Below are 16,293 nucleotides of genomic sequence, written 5' to 3' on the forward strand. Positions count from 1 at the left end.
TGACCTTGGCAACTTAAGACACACAAAGTAGATTTTCAGAAGTGTCTGGTCAAGATAACATGCTGGCAAACCACAATTCTTAGAGTTAAGAGAACCTTAAAGGATTACCGCTCATGCTAAAAGTAGTATGTGAAGGATCTCATGTACAGTATGATAGTGTACTTTTTTTTTTAAAGGACTGTCAATATATAAAACTTTAAAGATTAAAAACATTAAAAATAAAACCATGTCCATTTAAAAGTATTTTATTTTTTTCCAGTCAAATGACTAGTTAACAAGAAGAGTAAACTTATTAAACATGCTCTAGTTATAAATCACTGCATTAAGGACAATGAAAATAATCAATTTTGGTTATACAGTATATACAGTTGTGCTGCAACCAAAGTAATCAGGTGAATGAACTGAATATCATACATCTCAAAATAGCTTCCTAAGCTGCATATTATGTTATCCACCCCTTAACACATCACACAGTAACTCTTAGTCTGTGTACCTATTCTGAGCCATCATCCCAGATCTGATGGAGAATGGCATGCAAAATGCCAGAATCCTGCAGCTGCAGTATGTGAAACATAAACTTTAAATATAAATAGATATCTACAATGTTTTTCTTTCTCTCAGTTGCTTTTTTAATTTGCAAAGAGCAAATAACTAAGAAAGGATATTAGCAGGGACGTTAATATAATTTCTCCTCTGTTAAGAGTACTATTAGTTACTGCACAATAGCACCAAATTGTAGACTGGAAAAATATTTCCTAGATATTTATGTACCAGTGAACCTGATAGATTAGTTTGGGACTGGAGTTCTAATGTTGATATCAATCAACTTTATTCCTTATATAGCTGGCACCAGGTGGTCAAAGGCTGACTATAAAATACAGATGGAGGAGGATTGTTAAAATAGACATAAGTGCACTGTGCAAAATACATCTGTTTACTTAAATCTATGAGAAAATTAAATGAAGGGTTCAAACAGAAATTAACAATTAGTGAAAACAGATGTAGTGCTTTAAAAAAAAAAAAAAAAAACACAAAACTACAGATCTAACACATTTTTACCCAGAACTTTGAAAGGCAAAAAGCGATTGCTATACATCATAAAACATTCCAGTTTGTTCTGTCTTCCTTTATAACAGCAAAAAACGTACAATGCCAAAAAAAAAAAAAAAAAACCAAAACTCTACACATAGAGTCTTGCATAATAAAGACAAGCTGCTTCAATCAAATGTACCATCACAACAAATGCAGCAACAGCACTGCTGCCCCACTTTCCAAGCCTACACTCAATTTATTCCTTTACTTGTGTTAAAAGTCCAAGTGGGCATCACAGGCCTCTTTATTCTCAGCCAAAATGTCCAATATTCCTACTATGAATCTTACCCTCACAATTACTAAATAGAGGTATGACAGTCAAGTTCATTAAACTAATGAGTTTTGGTTTTATAATATACAACCTAATCCCCCCTACTACCACCCCAAGTAGCTTAAGAATGATATGATGGCCTTAAATAGTAAAAACTGGGATGTTTGGGAGTATTTTATTATCTGGGGCCTATATATTTCTGATATGTTCTTGATTATAAACAGATGGACAGATTCGATTTCAAGACAGTGTGACTACCATTCCTGTTGGAGTATTATATAAATACAAGACACTCAACTGAGTAAACATTCTCATGGGCTAGAAGGGAAGGCAGTGGTACACTCAGCAGGAAACAGCAAGTGATGGGTTAATACAGCGTGGTCTGCGCCACAGAATTCTACTGGGTACAGTTGCTTTCTGTGTGATTCAGCAAGTTCAAGAAGGCAAATTCCGAAACATCTAAAGCATATAAACTAATTTAAAAGAACTGTTTTGCAATCCATCATCCTTAGTTTTTAACCAAATTCAGGAAATGCAGTTTTATATAACCTGGAACGGAACGAACTGTAGTTACCCTACGTTGTCATAAACCATCAGTAGTTTTGTTAAGTATGATTGTTCACAACAGGTTATACACACATGCAGAATATAGTGATAGCTGCAACCTCACAAATTAGGGCTAGAAAGTACAATGCTAATGTGTAAATTTCCAAGTTGTTTTTTAAACACTGGGTGGATTTCAAAGTAATACGTGTCTTTAAAGGTGAACTGATGGCATTTTATTGAGAAAGTCCAGAGCCGGGCTATGGACTTCTGAAGCAGCAGTTGACTGGCCATCTAAAATAATAATTGTGCTAAAGGTCACCACTCCAGAATTGGGCCAAGGAATGCAGGAAGAGTTTATTTCCAATACAATCAATGCAAACATTTTTAGGTTTAGCAAATTCCGTAGAGGCAGGATCTTGATTATGTATAATAGTTAAAATAACTTTTCAGTTCACCTGTTGGGAAATTCAGTTTTTCCTAATAAATGCATAGCAATGTTTCGTGAAAACCACAAATTATAAAAACAATTACTGATATGTAAAAATTGCCTCAGTTTTTAAAACAGAGCAGTGGCATTAGAGAACATGGGCTACCGTACAAACAGTTCATGAAACTGGTTATCTGGCAAGAGTTTTGGTACCAACAACAAAACAGGAACATAACTGTTAATGCTTTTGTTCAGTAGCAATTCAGTCAGCGATAAAGTGCACAAATGACACTGGGAATGCGCCTTTGCGACCAGGATCTCCATCAATGTGGCCAATCTGAAACGGAACAAAGTGTAGGTTGCTATTAAAATTCCAAATGTTGGTGGAAACTTTGAAGGGCATTACACAGAGCATTTGGTGAAAAAAAGCACGATTGGTTCAGAAGACTCTCTTCCGACAAGAAATTACTTGGGTAAAACATCCAAACGATTTTTGTCCTTTTTCCCTCACCACATTTCAAATAGTGCAGGCCTCTCCTGTGGAAGGAGCTCTTCCCAGCCGTGCCTCAGACATTCACTCGCGGGGATGGCCACCCCCACCTGTTCCTGGGAGGCACACAGGTCAGCTCTCTGATCACTACTCTCCGCTGGCCTTTTTTGAATGAATGAATGAATGAAGCCGAGTGTCACAAGTCTGTGAGCTGCAAAGTCACCGAAAGTGGCAAAGGTATAAGTTGGCCCCATTTCACTGAGTCAAGCGCTTGTGTAAGGCTTCACTCTATCCACTTACGTTCGCTCTTGGGTAAATTATATCCAAGTATGATCTCAAGAGTGTAAATGATGTAGGCAAATAAAAGGCTAAAAACAGGCAAAATATGAACGGTGGGCTTTTTGCAGAGTGGTGGGGGGTTGCTGTGGCTATGGGCAACTTCTGTTTTCTGCTTTATGCCTCTATTTTCCAGTTTTGGAAATGAGCAGGTATTTTCCACATGGCTAAGCCTGTGGTCAGGCTGGCGCCCTGTCCGGATGGTGGGTTGTAGGCAACTGTGGGAGCTGGCTGGCAGGGCTGGCTCTGTGTGCAGGTGGGTCTAGTGGGTGTGTGGATGGGACGGGGCAAGTTCGGGTCCTCACGTGCTCTATGCAGCCAAGCTGAGCACTCTCCTCACCAGAGCCCAGGTGCTGTGGCCCTCTCTGTGCCTGTGCTATAGTGAGGCTGATGGTGGGAACTCTGGATCCACACTTTATTTATTTATTTATTTAGAGATGGAGTCTGGCTCTGTCACCCAGGCTGTAGTGCAGTGGCATGATCTCGGCTCACTGCAACCTCCCCACTGAGGGTTCAAATGAGTCTCCTTCTTCAGCCTCCCGAGTAGCTGGGATTACAGGTGCCTGCCACCATGCCCAGCTAATTTTTTGTATTTTTAGTAGAGAACCATGTTGGCCAGGCTGGTCTCGGACTCCTGACCTCAAGTGTTCTGCCTGCCTCGGCCTCCCAAAGTGCTGGGATTATGGGGGTGAGCCACCGCACCCAGCCCACAGACACTTTTAATCCATTAAGGGCAAACGAGGCCACAGGAAAGGCCGGTGAACCCAGCCCTGCCAAATGAAGGCAGTGCTGCCTGACCCTGAGAGCTCACAGCGCCTCTGGAGGCTGAAGACGTGCAGTTTAAACACTAGTGGGAGCTCTGCAAGGGACAGCGACTAAAGACAGTGTCCAAACTCCTTGCACTTGACAAAGCAGTTCCCCTAAATCCTGTGGAGTTCCCAGCTGAACTGTCCGCTCTGAGCTCAGAGGCGGAGCCATGCCACTTGCATCTGCTGTGTGGTGGGCTCAGCCTGGGGCTGTCTGCCTGCACCCCATTCAAGCCAGTTCGTCCACTGCCCTCACTGTATACAGCTGCCGCTTAGTGGGTGCTCACCGGATCATCTGCGCCAGACTGTGCGTGTGACCCCCTTTCACAGATGATCCCACTAACGCTTAAAGATAAAAGCAACCAGCCCCAAGCCACCGGCCCATGAGTGGCCAAGTCTGAATTCTTAGGTGGCCGGCGCTCATCTTGTTCCCATACCCCGCTGGACGCCTGGGCGGCCACAGCTCATTTCAGGACCAGACTCACGCCTGGGGCTCTGTGCTCTAGGTCAGCTCCTTCCAGACACCTGATCCCACGAATCCAGCAATGGGGGGTGATGGCCTAGAAACTCAAGGCCTCAAAATGACGGAGTCTCACTTCAGGGCCTCATGGGTGCTCTGGAAACTGCACCCTAACAGGGGAAGCAACCACCCTGGGGAATAATCAGGCCTGCTCAGAAGTGGGTGTCCATGGAGGAAGCAATTCCTGAGGATGCTAAGGGGCAGAGGCACCAGGAACCATGTCTGGACTGCTCAGGCTGAGAAAATCTCACCTGCGAGCCAGCCCCCAGGAACCTCCCGGGCCCACCCCTGACTCACCCACCACTCCTGGTCCTCCTCCCCGTCCACGATGATCACATCCCCCTCGGAGAAGGTTAGCTCATCGGGGTTGTCGGCCACACAGTTATAGAGCGCTTTCACCCGCTTAGGCTTCAACTTGGTCTGTGTCAGGAGAGGGAACAAAGGTTAGCGTGGCTGCAGCCCTCAGCTCTCAGGGCAGAGCTCAAGCACCCTGCCTCCCCCGGTCTCAGGAGCCCCGTACCTAGGCCTGAGAAGCCCGCAGATGCCAAGGTGGGGCAGGTCAGTGCAGCTCAGGAGCCAGGGAGAGAAAAGGGAAGAGCTCCCCACCAAGCAGAGAGAAGGGGCCAAGGGCTGGGAAACAAAGCGGCCGGGGCAGGGCACTCTGAGTGAGCCCGTCCTGGAGCTGCGATGGGAGGGCCAAACCCACTGGTTGCCAAGATCCAAGCAATCAGGTACCAAGAAGACCCCTGTCCAGCCCCCAACCAAGGGAAGAGTGGAAGGCTTGCTTCCCCTGAGCCCTTGTGAAACCGCCTGCACCTTCCTGGCGAGAGCAGAGGGGCAGGAAAGGGGGCTTGTCACTTACTGCCTGCGACTTCCTAGGCATGGGTGCGGGGGGCTGCAGGACCATAGCATTGGACAGAGGACCCAGAGCTTCTGTTGCAGAAAGATCCACTGTAGGGCAAAAATGAAGCAACTTAAGACATCCCATCAATCATAACCATGAGATGTAAGCAATGGACAAGCCACAGGGTGTGTCTGAAAGCAGGTTTCCCCCCAGGTGTTCCCATCTGTTGAGGGAAAAGGGAACCTTCTGATTTGGATGCAGCCCTTGCAGAGCTCGTGTGGCAGCCAAGTGTCCCCCAGTGAGCCTGCCCTGTCAGCAGGAGGGGACAAGGTGAGGGGCCCCAGGACTGAGCTGCTCAGGAGCAGGGGTCTCAGAGGCCGAGGGAGTGGGGAGGATGGCAGAAGGGAAGGAGGGAAGAAGGCAGGAGGGAGGAGAAAGGCAGGGAAAAGGGGGAGAGGAGGGGAGGGGAGGGGTGGAGGAAGGCAGGTGGCGGAGGAAGAGGGCATGAGACTATGTGGGAGAGGAGGAGAAGGAAGCAGGCAAGGAAGGCAGGAGTGGGGAGGAAGGCAGGAGTCGGGGGGGAGGAAGGCAGGAGTCCGGGAGGAGGGCAGGAAGGCAGGAGTCGGGGAGGAGGGCAGGAGAGGAGGAGGGGAAGGGGGGAAGGGGGCAGGGGGGCAGGAGGGCTGTGGGAGGGGAGACAGCTGGGCCCTCCCTCAGGCCTGACCACCTGGCAGGGAATGTCCACCACATTGCCCCCATGGACCAAGCAGAAACAAACTCAGTCCCAAATTAAATAATTACCAGGTACTCTTGGTTGGCCTTTGTTGGTCAGCGGGGTGGACTTGTCAGCCCTACAAAGACAGAGAAAAAGTCGATTTACTGCTACCTGAGGGTACCTGCCCCTTTCTCATCCCCTTTTATCAGAGAACCTTCTGAGTTCAAGCTGAAAGTGTGTGAGGTGATTTCCTCCACAGTCACTCAGCTCTCTTTTTTATGGGAAAAGGAAGAATGAGAGGCCCTAAGAAAGTGCTAGATCCAACATTTCTGATTCTAAAACCAGGGCTTTTCTCGAGCACTCTGTCCACGTGAGCCTGCTGATGGCCAGGGTCTGAAGCAGTGCTGGGCACCGGCCCCACCCTGAGTCTGCTCAGCCCCTTCCCTGCCTTGGTCCCATCACACGAAAGGGCGGGGCTGAACCTTAACCTCAGGCCCAGATGGCTCTGCCAGGATGGGTCCGATCACCCTGAGTCAGTGCTGTCCATGCCTCTGTGGTCCCTGCTTCTGGGAACCAATGTGGCTGACCATGGGCTCAGGCCCCATCCATGAGCCTCTGGGCCAGCATGCCCCAAAGCCACAAGGTGGAAATGCACATGTGAGGATGTGGTTCTCAGGGCTGGCAGACAGGGGTCCCTCAGTTTGAACCTGCCACTTGGCAGCTCTGGATAAATGGGTTCTGGAGAGTCAGCATTTTCATCTGCAAAAGCTGTGACACAAGATCCGCCAACTCCAGAGCTAAGGAGCAGTGCCATCAGTGAGGACCTCTGGCTTCAGTTCCCCCGTGGATCTCCTGGACCTCGCATAAAGCCAGGCACAGGACGGGGGCTGAGAAGCAGAAGAGGAAGACCAGGGAGGAAGGGAAGGCAAAGATGGGATTCTTTCCACTGTACGCTCCCGTCCGTCGACACTCCCTTTGCTGCTCGGAATGAACCCTGTCTGGCCTCGATGCTTACAGTCCCAGAATGAAGGGAGAGAAAACATCACGTGGGTTTTGCTCATACTTTGAAGGAACTGAAAAGGAACTTTGTTTTATTCCATAAAGACCCCTCCCATTTGACCAGTCTGGCCATTTGTTTTCCATCAATGTCTCTGGGTGTATATGTCTCTGCAGACATCATTACACTGACCAGGCTGACCCCCTCGCCTGCAGTCATCCCTAACTACGGAACACTCGCAGGCCTGATCCTCTGAGACAGCGGTCAGCAGACTTTCTTTAAAGAAGTAGCTAGTAAACTTTTTAGGCTTTGTGATTTTTTTTTTTTGAGATGGAGTCTCACACTGTCTCCCGGGTTAGAGTGCAGTGGCATAATCTTGGCTCACTGCAACCTCTGCCACCCGGGTTCAAGCAATTCTCCTGCCTCAGCCTCCCGAGTAGCTGGAATTACAGGTGTGTACCACCACACACAGCTAATTTTTTGTATTTTCAGTAGAGACGTGGTTTCACCATGTTGGCCAGGCTGGTCTCAAACTCCTGACCTCAGGTGATTCACCCACCTCGGCCTCCCAAAGTGCTGGGATTACAGGCGTAAGCCACTGCACCCGGACTTTGTGTTTATTTTTTGAGTCAGGGTCCTGCCCTATTACCCAAGCTCGAGTGCAGTGAGGCAGTCAGTTCACTGCAGCCTCGAACTCCTAGGGTCAAGTGATCCTCCCCCTTCAGCCTCCTGAGTAGTTGAGACTACAGGTGCACGCCACCATGCTTGGCTAACTTTCAAAATTTTTTGTAAAGACATGGTCTCACTATGTTTTCCAGGCTGGTCTCGAACTCCTAGGCTCAAGCAATCCTCCTGCTTCGGCCTCCCAAAGCTCTGGGATTACAGGTGTGAGCCACTGCACCCAGCTGGCTTTGTGGATTCTAGCATCTCTGCTGCAATTATTCAGCTCTGCCACTGCGGCGTGAAAGCAGCCCCAGACTGCAGAAACAAACAGGTGTGGCTAATGGTCCAATAATATTTTATGAGCGCTGAAGTGAATCTCACACAGTTTTCATGCGCCATAAAATATCCTTTTGATTTTTTTTCCAACCAATTACAAATACAAAAGTCATTCTTAGTTCTTAGTTCACGGGCCCTAAAACACAGGCGGCAGGCTGGATTTGGCCTGTGAGCCATAGTTTGCTGACTCCTACCCTAAGAGAAGAGGTGTGAAAATTCACATTTATACCAGAGACAAAATGACCGGCGGTGGGGGAGGGATAGTATCCTTTACAAAGAGGATGCACCAGTGTATTCCTTTAGAGTAAGAACTCCACTGGGCACTGGCGACATGATTCCGTCCATCCTTATGTGTCCTGGGTAGCTCTAACCTCACTTGCCCTGCTTCCCTTTTTCCTACCAGTCAGATCTGAAACCAGGTAGAATCATGTTTGAGAGGAAACCTGTCCAGCTTCTCCCAGCTAGAACACTTCTGAGAACCAGGAACCTGCACCTCACAGCTGACATCCACAGTTCTGAGTCCCAATAACTGCTGGGAGCTGACGGCTCGTTAGCCAGAACTTCAACACATGATTTGTTCTCTTGAAAAGCAGCAGCTTGGAAAGTGCAAATCACAGGGCGTCTTAAGGCAGAAGAGAGCCCAGAAGCCAAGGGAAGCATGACCTGTGGCCACTTTGGTGTAGAGGCAGAAATAATTAGCACTGGAAAGCCCATTTATTACAGCATAATTCAGTAGCTGTTTAAGACTAGGAAGGCACAGATATGCATATTATATTTTATTTTTTTGAGATGGAGTCTGGTTCTGTTGCCCAGGCTGGAGAGCAGTGGTGCAGTCTCAGCTCACTGCAACCTCCACCTCCTGGGTTCAAGTGATTATCCTGCCTCAGCCTCCCGAGTAGCTGGGATTACAGGTGTGCACCACCATGCCCAGCTAAGTTTTATATTTTTAGTAGAGATGGGGTTTTGCCATCAACTCCCAGCTTCAAGTGATCCACCCATCTTGGCCTCCCAAAATGCTGGGATTGCAGGTATGAGCCGCCACGCCCAGCCCTGCATGTTATATTTTAAAAAGTTATCTTGCAAAGTAGCATTTAAAAAGTTTTGGGAGTCTTCTGGTTAAAATGGCAGATTTAAGTACATTTACTTCCACTTCTTCCCAAGGAAAAGGATTTTAAAAAATTAAACCTAAAAGAGGTCAGGCACGGTGCCTCATGCCTGTAATCCCAGCACTTTGAAAGGCCAATGTGGGAGGACTGCTTGAGCCCAGGAGTTTGAGACCAGCCTGGGCAAAATAAGGAGACCCCCACCTCTATAAAATATAAAAATAAATTAACCAGGCATGGTGGTGCATGCCTGTGGTCCCAGCCATGCGGAAGCTGAGGTGGGTGGATCACCTGAGCCCAGAAGGTCGAGGCTACAGTGAACCGTGATTGCACCACTGTACTCCAGCCTGGGCGACAGAATGAAAGATAAATTATAGTTAACCTAGTTGACTTCAAGAATGGAATCCCACTCCAGCAGTGAGGAAGGCTCTGAAATACTCCTATCTGTCCTGTAGTGTCCCCAAAAGGCTCAGGACCCTCTGGAAGGGGAGAAAGGCAAGGTAGTAAGCAGAAGAATTAGCCAAAAATCTGTTTAAGGAGGTCATGAATCCCTGGAATCGCGACCCAGCTCTGATTGCCGCTGCCCTGCCCAACCTACTAAGGACAGGAAGCTTCTATTCTTGGAGAGGGCAAAACAGAGGGTATCTGGACGGGGGACACCAGGTGCGGCTGTTGGGAGTATCTTGAAAAACAGAGGGACTAAATAAAAGCTTAACTTTATTTCTCTACTCCTAAAAAAACTTCAGACGAGACAAGAGGCCCAGCCAGACCACTGCACAGTGACACCGGCGCGGGCGGCTCTGTGCAGTCTGCCAGTTTTTATTGCCTCACCTGGAGGGGAAACACCGACCTTGCGATTTATAGGGAAAAGCCTGGAACCCACAGAGGTCAAAACGGTGTGGAGGCAGCACACACTACACGAACACAAAAACTGCAACACACACGCCAACACCTTCGCAACCATTCTCAGAGGCAGGAGACTGAGAAACGATCTCAGGAAACAAAAAGAATATCTCTACAAAAAGAGTTTAACTTGAGGATTATTATATGAGAACAGGCATGAACGCCTTAGTAAAAGAACTGGGAGATAAACTCTAGAAAATCTCCCAGAAGACAGATTTTCAAAACAGGCAGGCAAGCAAAGCAGGGATGGCCATGAGAAGGTGGTAGAGGACTAGCTGAGGATGACAGCTCGACTCCCCTGCACCGGGTGGCACTTCCAGTCCCAGCCTGGAAGGGAGGAGGGAGTGTGGGCATCCAGCCTGCCCCCCACAGCAACTCCTTCCCCTCAGAAGTAACTCTGAGCCCAGGAGACAGATGGTAGAAGCAGAAGATCGGAGGGGTCTGGGTCTACCTTTGGGACTGGGGTACAACTAAGAATATGCACACTAAACTTGGCGTGAGCAAGAAGCAAACTTCCACATGTGAAAGCATGGTGATGCTGAGGTTTGTCAGAGCACTTAGGGTACTCCAATAAACAAAATGACACATTCAGAAGAAAGGCCAAGAGAGAGAACAAAAAAACCCCAATATTTAAGGCATTAAAAAATCAGTGAAATTTCTCCAATTGAAGGATGTAGTTTGTACCTTGAAAGTCTCTGTCATCTGTCTGGCAGTGCGGATGAAAACGCCCACACTGGTGTCTGGGGAAGCGCGTCACCCAGAGGTGAACAAGAAGGGCATGTCCGCAGATGGTGGCGCAACAGGAGCGTCCGAGCCCAGGTGGGATGAGGAAAGCATCCAGGTGGCAGGAAGTGAGAGCCCCCCTGAGCACCCAGTGGGGGTCCTGGAACAAGAGGCAGACCCAAAGAGGGAAAGGCAGCTGCGGTGCAGAGGCGGCAGTAGAGAGGGGGACCTGTTTCCTAAATAGACACCGGCCCAGGAAGTAAAGATGGGAGCCAGACTGCTCACCGTCAGAAAAGAAGGAAGTAGTACAGAAAAGAAGAAAACTAGAAGAAACCCCATGATGACTGTAAAACATTGCCTTCCAATTTGTTACTATTTACTTTTTCTTTTTTTAGAGCTAGGGTCTCTGTTGTCCAGGCTGGAGTGCAGTGTCACCATCACAGCTCACTGCAGCCTTCTCCCGGGCTCAAGCAATCCTCCCGCCTCAGCCTCCCAAGTAGCTGGGACTACAGGCGTGTGCTGCCATGCCTAAGTAATTTTTAATTTTTTTTTGTAGAGATAGGGTCTCACTATGTTGCCCAGAGTGGTCTTGAACTCCTGGCCTCAAGTGATCCTCCCACCTCGGCCTTCTAGAGTAATGCAGGGATGGGCTGAGCGTGGTGGCTCACACTGTGTCCGGAATTGGTGGGTTCTTGGTCTCACTGACCAAGAATGAAGCCGTGGACCCTCGTGGCGAGTATTACAGTTCTTAAAGATGGTGTGTCTGGAGTTTGTTCCTTCAGACATTCAGATGTGTCTAGAGCTTCTTCCTTCTGGTGGGTTCGTGATCCCGCTGTCAGAAGTCAAGCCGCAGACCTTCGTGGTGAGTGTTATAGCTCTTATAAGCAGCACATCTGGAGTTGTTCGTTCGTCCCGGTGGGTTCGTGGTCTCGTTAGCTTCAGGAGCGAAGCCGCAGACCTTCGTGGTGAGTGTTACAGCTCATAAAGGCAGCGTGGGCCCAAAGAGTGAGCAGCAGCAAGATTTATTGCAAAGAGTGAAAGAACAAAGGTTCCACAGTGTGGAAGGGGACCCCAGCCGGTTGCCTCCGGCTGGCTGGGGTAGCCTGCTTTTATTCCCCATCTACATCCTGCTGATTGGTCCATTTTATAGAGAGTTGATTGGTCCATTTTGACAGAGTGCTGACTGGTGCGTTTACAATCCTTGAGCTAGACACAGAGCTAGAGGGAAAAGTTCTCCAAGTCCCCACTAGGTTAGCTAGACAGAGTTAGCTAGATACAGAGTACCAATTGGTGTATTTACAAACCTTGAGCTAGACACAGAGTACTGATTGGTGTATCTACAAAACCTGAGCTAGACACAGTGCTGATTGGTGTATTTACCATCCTCTAGCTAGACATAAAAGTTCTCCAAGTCCCCATCCGGCTCAGGAGCCCAGCTGGCTTCACCTACTGGAGCCTGCACGGGGGCTGCAGGCGGAGCTGCCCGCCAGTCCCGAGCCACGCCCACACTCCTCAGCCCTTGGGCTGTCGATGGGACTGGCCGCCAGGGAGCTGGGGGCAGCACCCGTCGGGGAGGCTCAGGCCACGTGGGAGTCTACCGCAGGGTGGGGAGCTCAGACATGGCAGGCTGCAGGTCCCGAGCCCTGCCCCACAGGGAGGCAGCTAAGGCTCTGTGAGAATTTGAGTGCCGCGCCGGCCGGTCGGCCGGCCGGCCGGCCGGCACTGCTGCGGGACCCAGCGCAACCTCCGCAGCTGCTGGCCCGGGTGCTAAGCCCCTCACTGCCTTGGGCTGGTAGCACCAGCTGGCCGCTCCGTGTGCGGAGCCCGCCGCAACTCACACTGGCCCGCGAGCACAGCCCCGGTTCCCGCCCGCCCTTCTCTCTCTACACCTCCCCGCAAGCAGAGGGAGGCGGCTCCGGCCTCAGCCAGCCCAGAGAGGGGCTCCCACTGTGCCGTGGCAGACTGAAGGGCTCCTCAAGCGCCACTAGAATGGACACCAAGGCCGAGGAGGCGCTGAGAGTGAGGACTGCTAGCACATTGTCACCTCTCAACTCCTGTAATCCCAGCACTTTGGGAGGCCAAGGTGGGCGGATCACAAGGTCAGGAGATCCAGACGATCCTGTCTAACACGGTGAAACTCTGTCTCCACTAAAAATAAAAAAAATTGGCCGGGCATGGTGGCCAGCCTACCGCTGCTCCCCCATTCCCTGCCCCCCCCAAAAAAAGAGTAGTGCAGGGATTACAGATGTGGGCCATGGTGCCCAGTCCCCAAATTCTTTATATTTTTATTTTTGAGATGGAGTTTTGCTCTTGTTGCCCAGGCTGGAGTGCAATGGTGCAATCTTGGCTCACTGCAATCTCCACATCCTGGGTTCAAGAGTCTCGTGCCTCAGCCTCCTGAGTAGCTGGGATTACAGGCGCCTGCTACCATGCCCAGCTGATTTTTTTTCTATTTTTATTAGAGATGAGGTTTTGCCATGTTGGCCATGCTGGTCTCAAACTCCTGACCTCAGGTGATCTGCCCACCTCGGCCTCCCAAAGTGCTGGGATTATAGGCGTGAGCCACTGCGCCTGGCCCCAAATTCTTTATTGAGAGGTGGAACTGATGACTTCCTTGTGCCTTCCTCTCTGCCCCTGTGTCTGAGCTTATAACTGTTTGAGCAGTAATGTATGGCAGAGATCATTCTGTGCCAGCTTCCAGGGCCAGGCCTCTCTCTGGGGACCTGTCCTTGGACCCAGCCACCATGATGTGAGGAAGCCCATGCCAGGGACGCATGGGTGTTCCAGTCACAGCCCAGCTGAGGCTCTGGCTGACAGGCAGCATCAGCTACCACAGGGTGGGTGAAAGGCTCTGACCTTGTTCCCCAGCCAACGAGTCACCTCCTGTGTCCAGCCACCCCCAGGCTTTGAGTCCTTTCAGCAAAGGCTCTAGATACTGTGGAGCAAAGACAAAGACCCCACAGTGCCATCCAAATTCCTGACAATCTGTCAGCAGAATAAAATGGCCGTGCCTCATGTCTGTCAGTTTGGTGTGGTTACTAGAACAACTGAAATTAGAGATGTCAGTGTGAACTCATGGATTTCAATACAGAAAGACACAGAGAGATAAATGGTGTATGTATGTATCCATGTACATGTGTTCATATTTCCAAGTTCTGACAGCTCAGAGGGCCTGTGTGGGAGCAGTGACTCTCCACCTAGCCCCCAGAACTTAGCCTCTAAATATCATTTCCACTAAAAGGAACCATTTCCCACCATAAAGATCCAGATTAAGAGCCACAAACGGGCTGGGTGCGGTGGCTCACGCCTGTAGTCCCAACACTTTGGGAGGCCGAGGCGGGTGGGTCACAAGGTCAGGAGATTGAGACCATCCTGGCTAACACAGTGAAACCCTGTCTCTACTAAAAATACAAAAAATTAGCCAAGTGTGTTGGCGGGCACCTGTAGTCCCAGCTACTCGGGAGTCTGAGGTAGGAGAATGGCAAGAACCTGGGAGGCAGAGCTTGCAGTGAGCCAAGATCATGCCACTGCACTCCAGCCTGGGCGACAGAGCTAGACTCCGTCTCACAAAAAAAAAAGAAAAAAAAAAAGCCACAAACTGGACCCATCTGCAACAAACGGCTTATTTGGACAAACACCTAGGCTTGAACTGGGTCTAAGGATTGGGTGCTGTTTCTACATCCATGTTAATTTCCTGACTTTGCAGGTGGTATTGTGTTATGTAGGACAATGTCCTTGTTTGTGGGAAATTCATGCCTCACACCACAGAGGGTCTATGTGTTCAAAACAACCTTGGGAAAATAGAAAGAAAACAGAAACAGAGAACACCTGGGGGGTGAGCTGCAAATAGAACCCAGAGGCCTTGTGTGTTGAGGACACTTCGTCTAAATTCACTCTGTGGACTTAAAATGTACATTTGTAAGACATTTTTACAGTCTAAAAATCCTCAAGTTATTTTTAAGACCCTTCAGACCTGATGAATTAGTTATGTGGCACCCACGCTGAAGTAGGAACCCTGGGGATTGCAAACGTTCATCCAGACCCCTTAGCAGGTGAGGTCAGAGGACAGGAGCACAGATGGCCGAGCTGGCTGGGGGTGGCTTACCCCGGTGCAGGCTTCTTCTGCGGGAGGCGGCTGGGCGGCTGTGGGGGCAGAGGTGGGGGCCTGCTCTGCGAGATCCCAGGCGGAGTAGGCTTGCCCGGCTGGCTCAAGGCTTCCAACACGCTAGGTGTCTTGGCAACAGGAGGGGGCGGTGTGGGGGTCAGGGGATCTGTGGAGGAAAAGGACAGACGTGCAGAGGGTCAGCTGCAAGGCTTCCCACTCAGGCCTCCTCACTGGAGGCTTTTCTAAGAAGGGCTTCATTTTTCTATTGCTATTTCCTAAGGAAAAACCTGCTGCTATTTCCTTGCCGGTTTTCAGAAAACTATTTGCAGGGAGTCCTTTCCAAACTAATAAGGAAGCTGCGAGCCTAAAGTTAGGATGACAATTTTTCTCTTAGCCCGTGAGTGAGTATTTTCTCAGCTAGAACTCCATGTGGGAAAGCCAGCAGTTTCCTGCCCTCGACTCTAAGACCCAACCGCAGGAGGCCGGGGCCCTCAGCTCTGCCTGGGGAAGCAGGGCCTGCTTTGCACATCGACTGACCTGTGGCCAAAGGGATGAGGCCCTACCCACTTCATCGGGCTGCTGGGCAGGGTGGATCTGAGGAGAGATGGGCGCTACTAACTTAGTAACGGCTCCTCAGTCTGCAGAGTGGGTGGGTGCAGAGCTTTATTAATGTCTCTGTTTTACAGACGAGGAGGCTGAGGCCCACAGAGGGGAAGAGCTCTTGTCAAGGGTGGCAGAGTTGGTAAGACCTGGAGGGAGGCTGTGAGCCCAATTCTCCTTCCTCTGTCTCTCCTCCCCCGATGGGTGTTAAGCGCTCTCTCAATGTCAGGCTTATCATCCTGGGCCTCAGGATGGGTGGCCTCTGCCAGGAAAGAACGTATAAGGCGCTGGGTTTCCCTCTGCCAGGAAAAGCCAGGAAGAATGAGGCCTTCAGCTAAACAAAGAGAAACCTGGGGTGGGGAAAAATGAAGGGATCCAACTTATGATCTTCCTTTTTTCATTATTGTTTCCTCTTTCCAATTTAAAGGAAAAGTCAAAAGGCTGACTCTAGCACACACATGCAGTCCCAGGGCCACCAGATGGAGAGGCAGGAAGGTGGGCCTAGCCTTCTGTGTGTTCGTCTCGGAAACCTTTGAAGACCCTCCCAGATCCACTGCTCCCGGCTCTGCCGCCAGCACATGCACACATGGCACTGACTCTAGCTGGGGCTGGGCTGCTTTTAATTTTAACTTATTCTAAGGAAGTCATGAGCACCTCGGCTCAGGAATTCTCATGCTCTGGAAGCAGCGAAGCCCAGAGATGCTGGACTCCCCACTCCAGGGCTGCTGCAGCAGGAGGCGGGACAGCATCCAGGGCTCGTTTCACTGATCCAGTGAAAAAAGATGCTCTAGTTCTGCACACTGGAGAAAAACTTCT

The 16,293-nt window shown here is 49.8% G+C and overlaps 2 protein-coding genes across 3 annotated transcripts in view; both read right to left on the reverse strand.

Moving 5' to 3' along the window:
* The window catches only part of IAH1 (isoamyl acetate hydrolyzing esterase 1 (putative)), a 359,243-nt gene that overhangs the window by 83,923 nt on the left and 259,027 nt on the right, over positions 1–16,293 (reverse strand). The window lies entirely within an intron of this gene.
* ASAP2 (ArfGAP with SH3 domain, ankyrin repeat and PH domain 2) overlaps positions 230–16,293 on the reverse strand; it is a 203,452-nt gene continuing 187,388 nt past the window's right edge. For both annotated transcript variants that reach the window (XM_050753889.1, XM_050753890.1), the window contains 5 exons: positions 14,878–15,043; positions 6,134–6,183; positions 5,351–5,439; positions 4,786–4,908; positions 230–2,673 (listed from right to left, as the gene is read on the reverse strand). In XM_050753889.1, coding sequence (XP_050609846.1) covers positions 2,599–2,673; positions 4,786–4,908; positions 5,351–5,439; positions 6,134–6,183; positions 14,878–15,043 — 503 coding nt within the window. In that variant the 3' untranslated portion in view covers positions 230–2,598. The remainder of the gene's footprint in view (positions 2,674–4,785; positions 4,909–5,350; positions 5,440–6,133; positions 6,184–14,877; positions 15,044–16,293) is intronic.

The sequence above is a fragment of the Macaca thibetana genome, chromosome 13 (assembly GCF_024542745.1).
Source record: "Macaca thibetana thibetana isolate TM-01 chromosome 13, ASM2454274v1, whole genome shotgun sequence".
NCBI classification, from domain to species: domain Eukaryota; kingdom Metazoa; phylum Chordata; class Mammalia; order Primates; family Cercopithecidae; genus Macaca; species Macaca thibetana.